At 41.8% G+C, this 21517-nt stretch overlaps 1 protein-coding gene across 1 annotated transcript in view; it reads right to left on the bottom strand.

Moving 5' to 3' along the window:
* The window catches only part of CACNG2 (calcium voltage-gated channel auxiliary subunit gamma 2), a 79545-nt gene that overhangs the window by 18299 nt on the left and 39729 nt on the right, over nt 1–21517 (bottom strand). Inside the window, exon 2 of the mRNA XM_072128667.1 lies at nt 10625–10708. Coding sequence (XP_071984768.1) covers nt 10625–10708 — 84 coding nt within the window. The remainder of the gene's footprint in view (nt 1–10624; nt 10709–21517) is intronic.

Below are 21517 nucleotides of genomic sequence, written 5' to 3'. Positions count from 1 at the left end.
TCCATGCCCTCCATATAGAACTATAGAGAATACACAATCTTACAAATGAAAAGCCACAAATGGGAAAGGGCCACCATGGTCCAAGGAAATATAGAAAAGATAAAATATATCATTCTGTGTAAAATAAAATTTTTAATTTACTGTTTTAAGCAAAAGAGAGCAATTAATGATTTCAAAGAAATGATTCATAAAAGAGCTTACACAGAATTAATACACTGTATTAACGGGGCTTCCTGAGTTATATTCATTTTTTTTTTAATTTGTCTCTTTAATGCTAGCGAGAAACATAATAAATTGTTCTGTTTTCCTCCTGTGCTTTGGTGCTGCATCAACTGTTGTGTTGTGGCAACTCATCATATAGGGCAGCATGGTGGCTCAGGGGTTAGCATTACAGCCTTGCAGCGCTGGGGACCTGGGTTCAAGTCCCAGGGTCAACACCTGCAAAGAGTTCGTATGTTCTTTCTGTGTTTGCGTGGGTTTCCTCCAGGTCCTCCGGTTCCCTCCCTCACTCCAAACCATACTGGTAGTTTGATTAGATTGTGAGTCGCATTGGGGACAGGGACTGATTTGTCAAACTGCATGCGCTGTATAAATATCAGTCAATCAGGCTGTATTATATATGGCACATCACCTCTGATTGGTGGAGTGCTACAACAGGAGCCGATGGGGGGACTTTCAGTGGAGGATCACCAGGACACACGTAGGAAATAAATTTATCATGTTTCTGGACAGCTTTTGAGATATTTAAAAAAAATGATTTAATGGAAATCTAGCAATTGCGTGGTAGTAAATGAAGGTATATATACTTATATGTCGGTGTCTTCTCCCCGATGCTGGCACATATCTTCTTTAAGCCTGACACGCCTCCAGCAGCGATACTCACCTACTCTCCCATGCTGTACCCCTGTGACGCAGTAGGTATGCATAATTATGAGCCTCAGGCGCTCTCTGTACATCACACAGGTTGCCCGTAGCTTTCGGCTAATAATTATGCACACCTCCTGAGTGACATCACTGAGTGACCCGGCGTATCAAGCATTATGAAAACATGCACATTGGGGAGAAGGCGCTGGTAGGTAAGTATATGTAGCTTACTTTACTACAAGGCAAGTGGTAGGTTCTCTTTAAAGGGAACCTGTCACCAGGAGATCAATTTTTAGCCCTCCCCCAGTCCCCACAGAGCATAGTACATACACTGCCAAAGTGTTTTTGTATAAAAAATAGGTTTTACAGAAAAAAAGATATGTTATATTGTACCTTTCATTAGCATGTGCTGTGTGAATAGGCACTCGCCCCCTGGGAGTGGCTGGAAAGGAGCAGTTCCCCCCCACCCTTGGGAAACAGCTCCTCCATGTGTCCTTTTCAAATATATGATTAAATCCCCTCGGGATTGGCTGTAGAGAAGCTGGGGGCGTCGCTAAGCCAAGTGATGGGTGTTTTCATATATTTGAAAAGGTCACATGGAGTGGACGAGTGCCCAGTGGACGAGTGCCTAGTCACACAGCACATGCTAATGAAAGGTACAATATAACATATCTTTTTTTCTGTAAAACCTATTTTTTTTTATACAAAAACATTTTGGCAGTGTATGTACTATGCTCTGTGGGGACTGCGGAAGTGCTAAAAATGGGTCTCCTGGTGACAGGTTCCCTTTAACTTGGGCAAAGGTAAACTTTCATCTAACTTTTCTATTGGAAAAGGCTAGTTTTATCATAAAAATACAGCAATGTACACACTATTCTCTATGGGGACATGGGGGAGTCAGAAAAAGAGCTCCTGATGACAGGTTCCCTTTAAGCTTAGTGCAGGGAATGTAAGGCCTAAAAGTCTACAATCTTCAATTTCCCATTATAACCCAATAACAAGTACTGGGTCTTCTTTCCCCAAAATTCTTTAATGGTGTCATATTCTCAAAGAAGATAAAGGAAATGAAAATACTGCACAAATAATCAGGTCAAAACGGGGGTTATGCTTTTATAGGGATTTATAGGCAGCACCTCATTCTGTCCTGTAACCTCTGCAACAATAAAGAAGTCTGTTTGAACTCTACTCGGGTGAGTGCCACGTTTCATCTCTCCTGTATTATGTTTTTATAGGACATGGTATTTTGGAGAGGTTGCACTGTATTATGTGTTTCTATCACATTTGTGCTCTAAGCCAAAAGTATACATTTAAATATAAGAAGACGTATGAATTATGAATTATTCTCTACATACTTATAGATAGATTTGTAGGGCCAAATGTAGTATAAAAGTGTATATGTGACATGATGGTATGCAAGGTTTTTTGGAGGAATCCTTTAATGCCTCACAACGATCAGGGGATAAAGTATAGCTCTTCCTTTGATTAACATTGCCTCTGTAATACATCTTCATTAGCGTTTGTGCTGTTTTGCCTTATTTTCAGTTAGTTTTTTCTTTATGCAGTGAAAAAAGTGCTTTTGCTTGGAAATCATCAACAAGCAAGTTAGCAGCTCCTGATGGATCTTGTTGTGGCTGTATTCTAATTGTGACTTATGTGAAATCTTCGGACAGCTCAGCTCATTAATACATGAGTACAGGATGCTCATCGAGGCCCTGTTTTATTCCTGGATTTGGTGTATAAGTGCAGAAAAGTGCAGTTTTTGGCTTAGGTTTTGCACATCTAATATATAAAGCTGAGTGTATGTATGTAAGTCTGTTTAAAGGGGTTATCCAAGCACGGCGAGCTTTAGGCCGCAATACCAGTACATGTTTATTAGTTTTAAAAAAGGCCGCCCCAGCCCGGCATTAATTTATGTACTAATCTCGGATAACCCCTTAAAGGAATCTGCACCATCACATTTACAATCACCAAATTTTGCACACCCGGTCTCTGTGACTCAGGAAACTTCTTAGACAACGTTTTGAATCAAAATTTTCACCCCACGCTTCCCAAAATCCACTTATTAACCACCATATAAGGGAGCCATTGTCTGCTGCTGCTGTGGCAGTTAGCAACCAATAATAGTTCAGCTTGTATTATGCCACAGATTATTAATATGAACTCTGAGCTTTGATTGGTTACTATAAGCAATGAGTATAAGACTTATATAAGGCTTATGTGTGAGGTAATATGGATAGAGATAGAGAGAGAGAAAGAGAGAGAGAAAGAGAGTGGGAGAGAGACAGAGAGAGAAAGGGACAGAAGTTGAGAGACAGACAGAGGCAGACATAGAGAGAGACATAGAGAGAAACAGAGAAAGTGACAGACAGACAGACAGACAGAGAGACAGAGGCAGAAAGAGAGAAAGACGGAGGGGGGGGGGGGGCAAGGGAGAGGTAGAGAAAGAGATATATAGATAAAAATATTGTTTGTTAACCCTTTCTATTTTGTTATAGCTAAGAGCAGTTATTTACCATCCAGTGCAATGCCGGTAGCTGCAGCTATTATTTAATAAATGCCTGGGAGCACATTGGTTTTACAAAAAATTCTTTGACTGTAAGTAAGCCCTTTTGTCTCTTAATGGAAGATTAACTTTATTTTTCAACTTTACTGTTACACTGCATATATAATCTAAACCCGGCCCCTTCCGCCATGCTGCATATATCAGAAGGCTCTAGCGCTGCCCAACAATTCTATGCCAGATCCTGCCTGGCGTCGCTTTGCCCTATAACAGTGGTGGCGAACCTATGGCACGGGTGCCAGAGGCGGCACTCAGAGCTCTTTCTGTGGGCACCCGAGCCATCGCCCCAGCACACCAGACAGAGCTAAAATAATCTTCCTGCAGTTCCAAGTAACTTAAAAAAAAGCTGCTTTCAGTCATATTTTGATACTTACTTCGCTACTTGGGATTGTAGGAAGAGGGAGAATGTGTGGACAGGGCCGGTTTATCTCTGAAGGACCTCCTGCTGGCCCCACAATTCTCTGTGTACAGAGGGACACTGGAAAGAAGCTAAAATTATGCAAATTTTTCATCTTTCAACTGTGTTGGTGTCCTCAACATGCTCCTAAACTTCAATGCTGGCCCTACTCATATCTGATCTTAGTTCCTGGCCTTACACAAAGAACTACAATTGTTTCACGGCTTGTATGCCATATTGTATACCCCAATATGCTTTTGGAGAACATAGCGGTAGACTATGTTATTCGGCCATGCATACCATTCAGGAGGCCCTCCTGTCATCATACCCAAGGAAATAAACCCAACTAACCTCAAGATGAGGTTGTCTTCGCCTGCATCTCTGGGGTTCAGTGTTAAGATAGAGCCTGGGTCCACCTGGGATCCTGTGGTCCTGTAGTAGGCTAGCCCAACATTGACCACTACTCAATTCAACCTCTAGGCACGTTATGGTAACTGAATGCTGCTAATCCCCTGCTACTTTCTAACTAACTCTTGCTGCCACGATATTACTGGCGTTGCAGTAATCTGTGGGGTGGCTAACACCCATGGCTGCCACCTGCAATGGTTAACCACTTAAGTGCCAACGTCAATACAGATGGTGCCACTAAAGTGATAGCACCACATGGGCGCCCCCATCTTGAATCCGACCGGCACCCTGACTGACATCATCGAGGGAGCCGATCAGTTGATATGACATCCAGGATCCTAACTCAAGGTGCCACGGCTGTCAAATTAGGATCTGTAAAGGAGCCTGTCAATTTACAATATACTGCAATACTATAGTAGACCCCTAGGCTTAAAGTAGCCTAGAGATTCTAGAAATGCAGTAAAAAAACATGTTAGGTATCACCACTTCCCAAAAGTCCAGATCTATCAGTATATAACACGGTTATTCTCAGTGGTATGAAAAAGTTATGAACATCAGTATATGGCAAAATAAAGATTTTTTTTTTTTTGTACGAAAGTTTTACTTTTTAAAACGTATATTAAGAAGAAAAAAGGGGCGGAGCACACAGTGAAAGCTGCAAAAACAAAGGCAACAAGAAAATTTTGCGAAAGCGTTTACTTTTGTCAAGTTTACTGCATTTGGATTTTTTTTCCCGCTTCCCAGTACACGACATGGAAAATGAAATACTGCCACTAGGAAATACAATTGGTTACGCAGAAAACAAGCCTCTACGAAAAATAAAACAGTTACAGATTTTTAAAAAAGGGGAGCAAAAAGTGGAAATGCAAAAACGAAGAAGAGCATCGGATGGAAGGGGTTACCCGAATATTCTTTTCCATGTATTAAGGATTCAAAAACTGTCATCACGGTTCCTGCTAAAAAAGCGAGAATATAAATGTCCTGCATGTCGGATAACATAACAGACACAAATCATCGTCAATTGGGTTTTTTGTTGTCTGTTATTACACAACCCGGAGGTTTCCCTATTCTTAAAGGGGTTGTCCGACTCTTTAGAAAATCGTGCATGCGGGCTGTGGAGGTAAGTTTTAAAAAAAGAAAGCTGTACTCGCCTCCTCTACCGTTCCTGGTGTCCTAAGCCGCCGTCGTGCTTGTCTGTTCCCCTGTTTTACCCCTTTAATTGTTCTTCCTCTATATAAGAGTAGAACAGCAAAACCCCAGTACTGGTGTGAACTTAGCCTTATAGTGCTAAATAATGCACTTACTGAGTATGTAACGTAAAGGTTTTATTCTCCTTGAGATTTATAAGAAGCGTGACAGCAACCAATTGTAATTTTGCAGCTGTAATTTTTCCCACAGTTGCTTATAAAATGAATACTGAGCTCTGATTGGTTGCCATGAGCAACAGTTTTATCTCAGACATTCCTGAAAAATTTCCCCCTTGTGACTCCGTTTAGTTTTCTAAAAATCTGATTAATATTACAGTCATTGAAAATCAAAGTTTAGTGCCTTGTAGTCTCCAGGTCCCGTCTCAATACTTTTGGTTTTGACCTAAGGACCTCAGTAATCTGAATCATACTGGGAGGTGATTCTTAAAATCCCTATATAAAAGACCCTGGCTGTTTATTCCTACAACCAGTCTGTCTCAAACCACTCAGCTGTTTAGCTCAGGGCTGGATGGACAACAGCGCAGGGAACAGAGAAAGGGAAACGATGCTTGAATGTATGGAACGAAATTCTCCCTCTCAGCTTGTGTTGTTTGTCACATTTAATAAATATACAGTAAATCTGGTTGTATTTAGAGTCCTATGTGTTGGGATCTGCTCCATGTGGATAGCAGGGGCGTAACTAGGAGCGGCATGATGTGACCATTATACACAGTATATACACGCCATATTAAATATATACATATATATATATACTAGCTGTAGCTCTCGGCATTGCCCGGGATAGCAAATAACTTCTCTTAGCTATAACAAAATATAAATATATATTTTAGCTGTCCCTGTCTGTCCCTGTCACAGTGTGTCTCTCAGTCCCTGTCACAGCCTTTCTGTCCCTGTCACAGTCTCTCTCAGTCCCTGTCACAGTCTGTCTCTCAGTCCCTGTCACAGCCTGTCTCTCAGTCCCTGTCACCGCCTGTCTATCTCCTAGTCCCTGTCACAGTGTGTCTCTCAGTCCCTGTCACAGTCTGTCTCCTAGTCCCTGTCACAGCCTGTCTCTCAGTCCCTGTCACAGTCTGTCTCCTAGTCCCTGTCACAGCCTGTCTCTCAGTCCCTGTCACAGTCTGTCTCCTAGTCCCTGTCACAGCCTGTCTCTCAGTCCCTGTCACAGTGTGTCTCTCAGTCCCTGTCACAGTCTGTCTCCTAGTCCCTGTCACAGCCTGTCTGTCAGTCCCTGTCACAGTCTCTCTCAGTCCCTGTCCAAGTCTGTTTCCTAGTCCCTTTCACAGTCTGTCTCTCAGTCCCTGTCACAACCTGTCTGTCTCTCTGTCTCTATCACAGCCTGTCTCTCAGTCCCTGTCACAGTCTGTCTCCTAGTCCCTGTCACAGTGTGTCTCTCAGTCCCTGTCACAGTCTGTCTCCTAGTCCCTGTCACAGCCTGTCTCTCAGTCCCTGTCACAGTCTGTCTCCTAGTCCCTGTCACAGCCTGTCTCTCAGTCCCTGTCACAGTCTGTCTCCTAGTCCCTGTCACAGCCTGTCTCTCAGTCCCTGTCACAGTCTGTCTCCTAGTCCCTGTCACAGCCTGTCTCTCAGTCCCTGTCACAGTCTGTCTCCTAGTCCCTGTCACAGCCTGTCTCTCAGTCCCTGTCACAGTGTGTCTCTCAGTCCCTGTCACAGTCTGTCTCCTAGTCCCTGTCACAGCCTGTCTGTCAGTCCCTGTCACAGTCTCTCTCAGTCCCTGTCCAAGTCTGTTTCCCAGTCCCTTTCACAGCCTGTCTGTCTCTCTGTCTCTATCCATCTTACCTCACACATAATCTGTTTTAATATCATTGCTTATATTAACCAATCACAGCTCAGAGCTCATATTAATGATCTGCGGCAGAACAGCAGCCAATCACGGCTCAGCTTCTAACTGCCACAGCAGCGGCAGCAGACAATGGCTCCTGTATATGGTGGTTAATAAGTGGAGTTTGGAAAGCGCAGGGTGAAAATCTCAGCTGAAAACCAAGTCTATGACGTCCCCTGAGTCACCGAGAGCGGCTGTGGAAAATTTGGTGACTGTAAACGAGACAGCACAGATTCCTTTAGCGGACATACATACATACATCCAGCTTTATATATTATATATATTATACTTTGGTGTTCACCACTGGAAGCTGCGGGTCACGTGATCCCCGGTCACAGGAAGTCCTAAGTCCTTCTGCCCAGGGGTGATGCAACTTTATGGGGCAGATTTACTTACCCGGTCCATTCGCGATCCAGCGGCGCGTTCTCTGCGCTGGATTCGGGTCCAGTCGGGATTCATTAAGGTAGCTCCTCCGCCGTCAACCAGGTGGCGCTGCTGCGCTGAAGAGCATCGGAACGCACTGGAGTTTACCGGGCCGGGCTGAGTGAAGGTAAGTGCAAGCTCCGCGGTTTTTCCGAATCCATTGGGTTTTTGTTCGGCCACGCCCCCCCGATTTTCGTCGCGTGCATGCCTGCGCCGATGCGCCACAATCCAATCTCGTGCGCCAAAATCCTGGGGCAATTCAGGGGCAATCGGCGCAAATCGGAAATATTCGGGTAACACGTCGGGAAACCGCGAATCGGGCCGTTAGTAAATGACCCCCTATATGTTTCTGGGTTGCATTAGGGGGTATTATATGGGTCCATAGGGGAATTGGCCACAGGAAGGGGCATTATACTATGTTAGGTCTTTTAAGGCCAATTTCATTCTATGTTTGTGGGTGGGACAATGGGCAGATTAATTGGCGTAGTTTAGAAAAAAGGGGAGGGACTTTCTGTTCCTATCTCTCTAGCCCAAAAGTTGGTAGGTATTCAATAATAAAACCTTCATAGTAACTTGCACTATATATATATATATATATATTGTATTATATACTATATATAGTATTACTTTTGTTTTATATATTGTGAGGCTTGAGAAAGGCTGACATCACAGCCGAAACATTGCTCACTTGAGATGGATTGAAACTCACATTATTTCATCTATATATCCTTGGAGTGCTGCCTAACATTTTTTCCTTATATATATATATATATAAAAATACAGTACAGGCGGTCCCCTACTTAAGAACACTCGACTTACATACGACCCCTAGTTACAAACGGACCTCTGGATATTGGTAATTTATTGTACTTTCGCCCCAGGCTACAATAAACAGCTATAACAGTTATCAAATGTGTCTGTAATGAAACTTTAGTGTTAATATTGATTCTTATGACGACCCAACATTTTTAAAATCCAATTGTCACAGAGACCAAAAAAGATCTTTCTGGGATTACAAAGAAAAAATATACAGTTCCGACTTACATACAAATTCAACTTAAGAACAAACCTACAGACCCTATCTTGTATGTAACCCGGGGACTGCCTGTAATTATTACAAATATATTAACCCCAGACCAACCCTTTCTTACATGGGGAAGATAAAAAACCACCTCACTGTGCTGCCACTATGCCCCAACACATTTAGAATTCTGGGAGAAAGGAACACCTCTTCCGAGACTCTAGTTACCTTATATACTCGAGTATAAGCCTAGTTTTTCAACACAAAATTTGTGCTCAAAAACCCTAACTCGGCTTATACTCGAGTCAACTAAAAAATAAAGTCAAAACTCACCTTTCTGACATCACCTGAAGGTCCTCTTCTGTCTGAGACAGTCTGAGACAGAAGAGGACCTATGGGGGACGTCGGGAAGATGAGTACAGTGTTATTTTTTTTCCTACTACAGGGGCTGGGCAGGCTGTATGCTACATGGGCTGGGCAGGCTGTATGCTACAGGGGTTGGGCAGGCTGTATGCTACAGGGGCTGGCAGACTATATACTGGGAGGCCGTAATCAATGCATTTCCCACCCCTCGGCTTATACTCGAGTCAATAGGTTTTCCCAGTTTTTTGTGTTGAAATTAGGAGTTTCGGCTTATACTCGGGTCGGTTTATACTCGAGTATATACGGTAACTCCTAATTACCTGCATTGCTAAAAATAAAAACTCTTTCAAAAGATATGGGCCGTGATGTATGACATTATTGAAACAGCAGATCTTCTAGAAGTGACACTCCACCTGGTCAGATGTATCATAGTGATGTTTCCTTATTAATACGTGTGGTGTTTGGTCTTTAGAGATTTTTCAACTTTTTAAAACAAAAGCCTCAAAGTCTCCAAAAGTCGCAATAAGGGGCAGCTGTAGATTTGCACCAGAATTTGCGACTTTCACATCTGGATTCAGGTGATAACTCAGGGAACACTGCAGAAAACTAGACAATGGTTAACTTTGAAGGGAGACAGTTTTAGGAGCAAAAAAAGACACGAATGAGCACAATAACAATGAAAAGTCTCAAAAACGAAAGAAAAAGGCTAGCCAAAAGCTTCATACATGTGCCCCACTGTGTTGCATCTTCAGCCCCTACTCCTTCCCTGCAAACTCACGATCCAAACTAGACCATTGTAAATTTTTTCACAAACCCGCACTTACCCGTATATACTCGAGTATAAGCCTACACAAGTATAACCCGAGGCCCCTAATTTTACCACAAAAACCTGGGAAAACCTATTGACTTGAGTATAAGCCGAGGGTGGGAAATGCATTGGTCACAGCCTCCACAGTATATAGCCTGCCGGACCCTGCCCCATTGTATATAGCCAGCACCTGTCCCCCAGTATATAGCCAGCATCTGTCCCCCAGTATATAGCCTGCCACCTCATATCCCCCAGTATATAGCCAGCCCCTTGCCCCAGTATATAGCCAGCAGCGGGGGAAGCCGGAAAGGTGAGTTTTGATATATATTTTTTACTTGAGTATAAGCCGAGTTTGGGTTTTCAGCACATTTTTTGTGCTGAAAAACTAGGCTTATACTCGAGTATATATGGTAATTTTCAAAAATAAATCTGTTTAATTGAGTTCATCTCCATGAACACTCTCGAATTTGTTTTCCGTCTGTAACATGACACATTTCCCTGAATAAAATAATATTCTCTTTCTTTTATCTCACATTGTTTTATTCCATTTTGGCACAAAATATACACGAGCCTGTGATACAACAATGTGAATATTGTGTGAAATAAAAACCTGTGAAAGGCTGAAAGTTAAAAATCGGAAGAAAATGTTTGGGTGGCAGAAGATGATATAAAAACAATATTGCTATAGAGTCAAGAACAGGCAAACAGGTGAATACGGATGTAAACACTTACGTAGGAAATATTCGGCAGTGTCTGCTTCATAGTCTGCATCTTCTGGAAAGTGGTCAATCTGTTTGCACACACCCTTAAAATTACCTAGAGAAAAATAAAAAAATATATATTTTAGAATTTTTCATTCTTTCAACAAATATGTCAGCAACATCTTAACCAGTAATAAACACATTGGGGCTTATTTACTAAAGGTTGCGGATCGCACTTTCGTTGGACTGTTCATGTTTTTCGGGATTTGCGCAGCTTTGACGGGTATTTAAGAGGGGATTGTGTGGCATATATTCGGATTGTGGCGCAGCTGCGCTGGCTTTCATGTGACAGAAATCGGGGGCGTGCCGTCATATGATCTGACGGATTCGGACTGAGCGCGCAATTTAACTTTCAAATTGTGTTGTAAGGCAATGCACTAACATGAACCAGGAAGAAGAAGGTGAACTCTGTCAGACCTGAGTGGGGAAGCGACACATGCAGGGTATCGGGCGCACGATCTTAGTGAATCGCACAGTGCATTATCATTGGACAATGCACTTTCTATGAACTCCGCAGGACCGGGTAAGTAAATGTGCCCCAATGTATATTACTAGCAAGAAGGAATTCAGAAGAGATTTAAGGGAGAACTTTTATTTATCTGAAAGTACGGGTAGAAGAATGAAAGGACTAAAGTTAGTGGGCAAAGAGCCAGTTTTCTCTGATAAAATAAATTACGACATTTCTTGTACTATTGAGTTAGTAAAATTTTGTGATCATCGTCACTCCATCAAGTCTGAGAACAACCATTCAATTCTTGCCTAAAATTCTGGAAACTCCAAGCAAATTTGGGGCTTTTGTCATATGCGCAATGATAGCAGTAGAAATTATTATTCAATATGCCTATAGCAACCATGGATTACATAAACTCTGCGGATTTTTAGTTGTTCAGTAGAGAGTCTACATTATAGTTAGCTTTACTAATCTCTACACAGGTGCAACAACTATATCAACAACTACAATGACTATAAATGGAGCAGCACATAAAACCTCTTAAGCACACCGGGTCCATATTCATAGGAACCCAAATTCTGAGAAGTAGAGAAGGAGCAGTACTCTTAGTGCCACTTTGGAACAAATTATTTTCTGGACTAGTCCTGCAAAAGATACATTATAGTTTGTTGAAGCGCAAACATACAGAACATGTAAGTACAAGAGTCTCACAACTCCCTTACTAGGCATGTTAATATTTACATGACAGCCAATAACTGAAATATCCATGTCCTATTACCTATAAACAAGAAGCATCAAACTTTTTGGAAAAGTGTGGATAATAAATATTTGTGAAAACTAAACTGGAGTCTTCTCATATCAGAATTATGGAGCGGGTTATTAATAACAGGGTGACTACAAAAAGAGGCAGAGATAGTAGTTTCTATTGGTCCCTGTCACCACATTTTCACAAATACAGGTAGTGACATGCTCCATAGGGCCCTAGTAACTAGCACTTTACTTTTAGTTAAGAATGATACCCCTGAGATTCCCATATATTCAACTTTATAGTTTTACCTGGTATCTAAGCATGGCTACAGCCAGTCGAGGTGGGCGCGGCCTCCTCGGGCTGAATCCAGCAGCTCCTCTCCATCATATCTCTGTATGCAGCTGTAATGTCATGTGACCAAGGTGATATCATCGTAGGTCCTAAAGATTTGTAGCATTAGAAAACTGTACACCAAGCATATCTCATGAAATCACAGCATATTATATTGCATGAAATCACAGCAGCCTGCATGGAGAGGAGTAGAAGTCCATGCAAGCATGCTGCAATTGTTTTATGTGATCAGATATGTACATGGGGTACAGTTTGCTAATGTTAAGTAGCTAAAGGACCTTTGATGATGACAGCCTGGTCACATGACATTAAGCCACATCCCTCAACTCGCTCCAAAGATGCATAGATATGAGGGAAGCTTATAACTGATTTTATGAGGATCTGAGGAAAACTATTTTTAGCTAAAAGAAGGGGGTCAGATAGTTACTAGAGCTCTATAGGAATTTTCTGCTACCTGTATTTGTGAAAAATGTGGGGACGGGTTCCCTTTAAGAAGGCCTGCCTCTTATGGCTATGTAGTATCACGACCCATAACGATTGTGCCAAATCCTTTAAGAGCTGTACAGAAACAAATGCCTGCAAACCTCCATGACCCGAAGCAACATTGTAAGTATCAGCCAAAAGTTCCTCTGGAATGATGTAACGAAACTTTCATTATGTGCAAGTATATTTAACCGATGCTTTGTGCTGGCAGATGTCATTGGGTGAGGACTTGTAACACTCTCGTCTAAGTGTGATATGAATGTGTTAATGGCAGTGCCATGGAATCAGGTAAGGTGGCAAACAAGAAGCTGAAGACTACGATCCGGTTTGAGCTGTTGTAAATCCCTGAGATATCTTGTGCAAACCACGTTATTCTTCATTCAGTAGTTGACCATTTGACGCATTAAATGCTGCATTGTTTGCCAGTAGCAATTGCAATAGATTTACAGCATTAATGCAGCAGTGGCAGTCACTTTAGTGCACTCATAGCTGAGAAGACGACTGTACCGACTGCAGAATTTGTATCCTACAACTGATAGTTCCATTGAGAGAACCACATCTTCATGAACATATGAAACTACCCGTCATACTACTGCCCACACAGATGTGAAATCCACACATCACTACCTGTTTAATATCAGTAGAACTGTGCTCATAGTAGTTTCACAGTTGCCAATGTTCAATATCAAAGTTATTTTTTGGAACGTTGACTAAAAAAAGCCGTACTCTGCTGAGATAAAATCCTGGTTACTACCTACTGATCTGTGTCTGGATATTGGATCTGATTCATTCAGCTGCTGAGTTTCCCATTTATTCTGAATGTGGAAGGTAAATCAGATCAAGTTCTTCCAGTTCCAGTTCATGCTTAAATCTACATAAGATACGTATTCCACTGGAAACAATTGAGGGATTCAATCCCTGTTGAGTTCCAGGTTCCATCTTGGAATAAGCCAGTAGTATAATTTATTATCCCGGCCATAACAGTCATATATTAGTATATAAAATACATTTTATAGAAAACAAACGGATTACACTATACTTTGTTCTTTGCTGTGACAGCGTTTTTTTAACGTCCTTTTTAAAAACATTTCTGGTTTCTCCATACACATGCATAAATAATAATAATTCTTTATTTATATAGCGCACACAGATTATGCAGCGCTGCACAAAGCATGTCAAATTGGTCCCTGTCCCCATGGGGCTCACAATCTAAACAACCTACTAGTATGTTTTGCAGTGTGGGAGGAAACCAGAGGACCCGGAGGAAACCCAGGCAAACATGGACAGAACATACAAACTCTTTGCAGATGTTGACCTGGGTGGGATTCGAACCCAAGACCCCAGTGGATTCTCAGTATAACACATGGATATTTTTGACAGGAGTAAGTAAATGTCAGACTCTGGTTGTGGGTTACAGTATCAGAGGGCAAAAGATTGGGGATGCTAAAATCTGTTGTTTTTGCCCAATTTTCAACGTTTGTGTATGATGCTTTTACAAACTACATTTTGGCATGATGAAATGGGGGTTTTGTTTAAAGTATTTTCCATTTTTTAATTGATTTTTCCTGAATAAATAGTGCAGGTGAAAAATATATATATATATATAGGATAAAAAATTGCTACTCTGGATACTTAACCTAGAGTCTAAAGAGAGGGGAGGGGGAGGAGGAGACTTCCAGAAGAGACATACAAACAGATATTTCTTTGCTCTGCTACAAGTAGCACTTCAGACATTACTAAAGCTAGTAAGGTAATGCCCTACTACTGTTCAAGGTCAGTTAATATATTAGTTAGTGCAGCAGCCACCCCCTCCCCTCTCCATAGACTTTTCATGTGGCAGATGTTTTAAACATAAAAGGGCGAGTGAAGGTAAGCAGCAAGAAAGCAGCAGAAGAACCCTGATGGAAGTACCGTATATGCCGGCGTATAAGACGACTGGGCGTATAAGACGACCCTCAACTTCTGCCCTAAAAATATAGAATTTGGTATATACTCACTGTATAAGACTACCCCTCTCCCAAATGAAAAAAAGTCTGCTTAAAACTTTGCAAAACAAACAAGAGAGCAAGTGCCTGGTGATCATAACTGTAAGCTGCAATATTAATGAAGATCCGACATGCTTCTGTAAGTGCCGCCTGTGACCCCCAGCTCTGTGACGCCGACCGCTGTGACAGGGCGGCTGCATTAGCATACAGCGCGCCGCCCGTCAGCGCGTACTAAGCCTCTTCTAATGACTGTGAGAGGCGGACTGCCGCGCGGCGGTCCCAGGAAGCGGCTCTCTGCGCGCTGACCGGGGAAAAAAAACACCTCACACAGTGCGGCCCCTGTATATCCGGCGTATAAGACGATCCCCCACTGTAGCCATTATTTTAAGGGGTTAAAAAGTAGTCTTATACGCCAGTATATACAGTATATTTTTTAATAAGAAATAGGTTACCGAGTTATATACTCACGTATAAGCCGACCCAAGTATAAGCCGAGACCCCTAATTTTGCCACAAAAACCTGGGAAAACCTATGGACTCGAGTATAAGCCGTGGTTGGGAAATGCATTGGTCACAGCCTCCACAGTATTTAGCCTGCCGGACACTGCCCCATAGTATATAGCCAGGAGCAGGTGGGTTTTGATATATATTTTTTTACTCGAGTATAAGCCGAGTTTGGTTTTTCAGCACATTTTTTTGTGCTGAAAAACTAGGTATATATGGGTACTTATTTTTTACCTGTATTATTCATTTACAAAATCCTGGTTTATAATTTTAGGCAGAGTATATGTGAGATTTGCATTTCAGCCATTGTCCAGCACGGTGAAGCTGCTGAGCAGGAAATATCTTAGCCAAGAAATAACAGACTAGTTACTTACATAGGTCTATTGGGAATTTTGTGATTGGTATTGGTGGTTGTACAAACCTGTCTTTAATTTAAATGGAATATGGTTATTTATTCATGAACATGCAATTCATTTTGGCAAAGATTAATGTAATTGTTCAGAATAAAAGCTGCGGCCGGCCTTCACAAGACATCAATATGTATTGTCTTTATTGCTAATGGGTTAAAGAAGATTACGTATAAAACTTGGGCTGTAATGTTAAAGGAGCAGGAGCACCGGGGAATGGGAAAACACAGTAGAACACATTCTTAGCATCAGAATCATAATTTGGCTGGACGGCCAGGTGATAAAGAGTTGTGGTCTTCTCAAACTTCTTCCATTTAAGGATTATGGAGGCCATTATGCTATTAAGAATATTGAGTGCTGCATTTTTTGTTACATTGGCCAGATCTGTGCCTTGACACAAATCTGTCTTTGAGCTCTGTTACAGGGGATATTATTCATAACTGGACCCTCTGCTCTATTATTATATATATTACATATAGTGTAAATGGATTCAGTATATACTGATAGCAGTCTGTGGTGAGATGTCAGTGTGTACTGAAGCCATTGGGTCATTAACATATCAAAAGGCTTTGAACAGTAAGAAGCCACCATGAACCAGGTGTGAGATTCCCTGCACACACTGGGGTCTATCCTAAGAGGGTCTTAGGGTGGAGTTATAGGTGGTGGGAAGGGATTACACACAAGGATATTTAAGCATGGTAAAAACAGAAATCAGTCTCTTTTGTCTCTTGCTCCTGACCCCCCCCCCCGGACGTACAGCACTTAACAAAGGTACAGGTCATATATTGTGTGTGCTTTCTGTGTATGTATATAACTTTATAAGAGTAATTATAACATAGGACTTATTATAATATAGTAGACTTTATACGTGTACCTATAGATATTCCAGGTGTTATGTGTTTTACCATATATATATACATAGCTAAGTGTTTACAGTGAGTGTGTATATATTAGAGTAACTACATGTATAACCTATAGCCGTATCACATTCACACGTGGATCTCTGCCCTGCACGTGTATTGATATAGATGCTATTGTGCATGAGTCTCTATATGTACATGTATATGGTCAGGTACTGGATGTGACTCCTGCGTCAGGATATATCCAGGAGCTTCGGTAGTGTTAACTATATATTGTATATACATACACATTACTGTGTCCGGGAGAGGTCAGGAGAAGAAGGTTTGTCTCTATGTATTTTGTATTGTATTTTATGTAGTTACTTTGTCACATGTGTGTTGTTAGTAAAGTCTTTTTGTATATAAGTATCTGCGAGGGTTGTATGTTATTCCTGTGATATATGAAGGACTGGAGTGGGTGCTTATGGTAAATAGCACAGACTAAGGGGCTGGACAGAACCACTGGAGCCTAGAGGAACTGAATAGAAACCCAATCCCCCAACCCCCCTTTATCAATGGCGAGCCAGGCCCAAATGTCATGATCCATCTATATTAGGATATAGAGGTGAAATTGTTGTTATACTGTGGACTTAGGTTATTAGACTGGGTAGGTTCGGACAGGTAGCACAGTTTCATCTGAGGCCTAGTATGAGTGTGGTTATTGGCAGCGAATCTATATAAGTTCAGTTCTTAGGATTCTGGTTGTTTTCTGTTATCAGACCCTTGTGAGGTGACCCTGGTGTGAGGGTCTTTGCTTTGTATAGTCCTTAGTACAGGAGTAACACAGATCGCAGGGATACAATGACTGGCAAAGTGGAACATGTGACTTTTGAAAAGTTGAGTAAATGTAGTTCGTTTAACCCTGTGTTATCTAAGAAAGAGGAATCTATTGATCTGCTATGGGAAGCCCTGTTAGAGCAGGCGAATTCCTATGATAAGTTGCATATTGCTAAGCGCAGTGTACTGAACCAGACATCTAAGAGGCTCCATATGATGGCCAAGCTTGTGTGTGTATTTGAGGAGGCCATTAATAAGATGGAAAAGATAGATGGAGACAAAGGATCAAAGGTTCCTGAAGATTTGCATTGCAATTGTTGTAAGGAAGGGGTTAAACGGCTGAACAGCTTAGAGACACAATTGGAACAGCAAATTGATGCTATAAAAGATAGGGATAGCTGGATACACAGGCTGCAGTCTCAGGTAGCTGAGAAGGAGAAGTATTATGCAGATGTGGATAAGGTGTTTATACAGTTATACATGGAAATAGCCGAATATAAGCAAAAAGCAGCAGCTACTGAGGTGATTATTGAGAACTTGAAATGTGAAATAGCAAAAAGGGATGAGATCATCTGTAGCAGGCAGACGTCCATCAAAGAGTCTTTGCCCACGAAACAAGTTTGTGTTTCGAGTGCAAACAGGGGGAGAGATGAGACTGAACCTGCGGCTGCTACAGATCACTCCACACCCCTGCTTGTTACTAGGCCTGGACTAGTGGGCAGTGGAGTAGATGGAGGGACAAGCATTGCTGGTGGGATAGATGGAGGATTAGAGGGCGACTCTGAGACTTCACTGATCAGACATAACCTGCATGTGTGTGACAGTAATGTACAGGAATCACAATCTTCCCATAAGATGGAGAGGATGCAATATCTGTTGAATATATGTAAATATATCCCAAGTTATGATGAAAATTCAGATCCTTTCACTTCCTGTGACACATTTGAAGGTTATTGTAAAAAATTTTCTGTTCCAATGGAACATCGCATGGAGCTGTTCAAGCTATGGCTACCAGCACATCTTTACCAAAGATATGAGGCCATAGGGAAAGCAGCCCCCAGTAACGGCCAATTTCATGATGAGGGAGACAGACTTTCCATCCTCATGAAATTGGTAACAGGGCATTTGGATGTCACCCCAGACATACTGGTTAACTTCAGACCAACCATCTATGATGAGCCCTTGTCTCTGTGTGGGAGGTTTGAAGTTATGTATAGAAAGGTGACTAAGAATCATAGTCCAGGAACCCCACAAGGCATGATCCGCATGTTTGTGGAAAAGTTTCCATATCTTGACACCACAATTAGATTGAATGCAGCAAAAGAAGCTTCACTCATGGAGGCTGCCCTGGTAATAGAGCAGGTCAGACAGGATCTACTCAAAGATAGAAGGTCTATAAAGATCAGGAAACAGATAGCAATTCACCCCAGACTGCAAGGAACCCATGTACAAAAGAAAGCATCTCCCAGCCAAATACTGAGGAAGTGGGGGAGTGTTAGGTGTTTTCACTGTTTACAGTATGGACATATAAAGAGGTTCTGTCCACAAAGGGTTAACCTGTATGAACGGGGGATGGTCTCACAAAATGAGGGGCACAAATGTGTGGCTTCACATGGAGCAGGACCACACAACTGTACAACAGACAGCCCTACTGGGAATCTGCTGCAATAGGCTTATAGTTGGGGATCCATAATATACTTGGCCAAAATTTGTAAAATCATGGATTCCCCATATAATAGCCAGGATGTCTATTGTAAACCTCATTAGCTCTCATTGCTTGGTGATGAGATGCTATCACCTAGAGGGGGGAAGGAGGAGGTTTACTGTCCCTAAACCTGTGTAACTAGTCTGTTTGTAACAAGTGTTAATGAGGTCCAGTCCTTTTGTTTTCAACAGCTCAGAGGAGCAGAAGCCTGTAAAGACAAAGGTGTTAATCGTAAATAACAAATTTGGTCTTTTCTTTATGTTTGCATATTTGTTTTGGCATTATGATGGTTCTTAAGCTAATGTTGCACACAGAACTCTCTGCTCTCAGTGATTGGATATTCACCTGGTAACATGTTGGACAATTACAAAATAATATCCACTAAGATTGGTTGTATAATCTCTCTAATTTCTGGCACCTCAGTAATTAAAATTCGGGTAAAGGGGTGATTACCTGCCCCTGTCTAAGTGCAATAGGTCTCAGGAAAGGAAGTGTTCAGCTTTCTCTAGGACCTATGGAGCGTACAGTGTAATTCACCAGCAAAGTCCGCGGCGCAGCCAATAGTCCGTGGGGCATAGCTCTCGCTATTGGGGATTCTGCAGGGAGTGGGTAAAACCACGGTGAACTGCAGAGGCGCATTATGGTACAATGACTGTTCAGTCGGACGCGGGTCTTTTAAGCTGCCGGTCAAAGGGGAAGCACCATAGGAGTGACGTTCCCAGCCTTGGTTTATACCGTGTGATCTGAAGGTGCCAGGTGTACAGTATATAAAGCTTGCTTTTTGCTAACCAATGTCTAAGTGGTATATCTGAGGTAAAGGCTCTGTCCACAGGGGGAGAACATCATGTCTCCTGATTGATGAGGTAAACCGAGAGAATAAACCATGGTGGATGTACATAGAATAAATGTATTGCAGGTTGTGTTCTGTATCATGCGGCAGTCACTGAGGATTCCTCCTCTATGCAGTGTCCTCTTCCATTGATCATTCCAGATGGGAACACACAGAGAAGCAGTGAGTGTCTGTCTACTGAAGGAAGAGCAACTAGCCAATCCCTCTTCTACAAAGATGGCGTGAAAGCTGGAACCATCCATCCAAAGATCAGGCCAAAGATGCAAATGAACTTGTGATGTGCACTCAAGACGATATCGACTGTGACCTCTAGATGAAATATAATCTTAATGTCTTTCTGTTTTTTATTTTACACCCATACATGAAAGGGTGATTTTTGGTTGTATTTGTCTTTATTTTGTACTTAGTTTGTTTTATTTTATGTCAAACATCAACACATAGAAGAGCAGACTCCAGCATAGTGTGTCAGGTATCTGACATCAGGGGGAGATGTTACAGGGGATATTATTCATAACTGGACCCTCTGCTCTATTATTATATATATTACATATAGTGTAAATGGATTCAGTATATACTGATAGCAGTCTGTGGTGAGATGTCAGTGTGTACTGAAGCCATTGGGTCATTAACATATCAAAAGGCTTTGAACAGTAAGAAGCCACCATGAACCAGGTGTGAGATTCCCTGCACACACTGGGGTCTATCCTAAGAGGGTCTTAGGGTGGAGTTATAGGTGGTGGGAAGGGATTACACACAAGGATATTTAAGCATGGTAAAAACAGAAATCAGTCTCTTTTGTCTCTTGCTCCTGACCCCCCCCCCCGGACGTACAGCACTTAACAAAGGTACAGGTCATATATTGTGTGTGCTTTCTGTGTATGTATATAACTTTATAAGAGTAATTATAACATAGGACTTATTATAATATAGTAGACTTTATACGTGTACCTATAGATATTCCAGGTGTTATGTGTTTTACCATATATATATACATAGCTAAGTGTTTACAGTGAGTGTGTATATATTAGAGTAACTACATGTATAACCTATAGCCGTATCACATTCACACGTGGATCTCTGCCCTGCACGTGTATTGATATAGATGCTATTGTGCATGAGTCTCTATATGTACATGTATATGGTCAGGTACTGGATGTGACTCCTGCGTCAGGATATATCCAGGAGCTTCGGTAGTGTTAACTATATATTGTATATACATACACATTACTGTGTCCGGGAGAGGTCAGGAGAAGAAGGTTTGTCTCTATGTATTTTGTATTGTATTTTATGTAGTTACTTTGTCACATGTGTGTTGTTAGTAAAGTCTTTTTGTATATAAGTATCTGCGAGGGTTGTATGTTATTCCTGTGATATATGAAGGACTGGAGTGGGTGCTTATGGTAAATAGCACAGACTAAGGGGCTGGACAGAACCACTGGAGCCTAGAGGAACTGAATAGAAACCCAATCCCCCAACCCCCCTTTATCAAGCTCCCTGGGCAGTTGCGTAGACCTCATGATTCTCATGTGCAGTTCTAAGTGCAGTTTGCCTCATGAATGTGCAGCGTGCAGTCTTCAATTATCTGCACTGCTCAGAAAAGTGCACCATTTTTACCTTCAGTACCATTAGTATACAATGTGCAACACACAACACATGATTTAAATGTGTCGCAAACTCTGACTAAGCGCTAACACACCCCTTTAGG

This window comes from Engystomops pustulosus, chromosome 10, assembly GCF_040894005.1.
Source record: "Engystomops pustulosus chromosome 10, aEngPut4.maternal, whole genome shotgun sequence".
Taxonomy (NCBI): Eukaryota; Metazoa; Chordata; class Amphibia; order Anura; family Leptodactylidae; genus Engystomops; species Engystomops pustulosus.
This window is presented reverse-complemented; position numbering and strand designations above follow the sequence as displayed.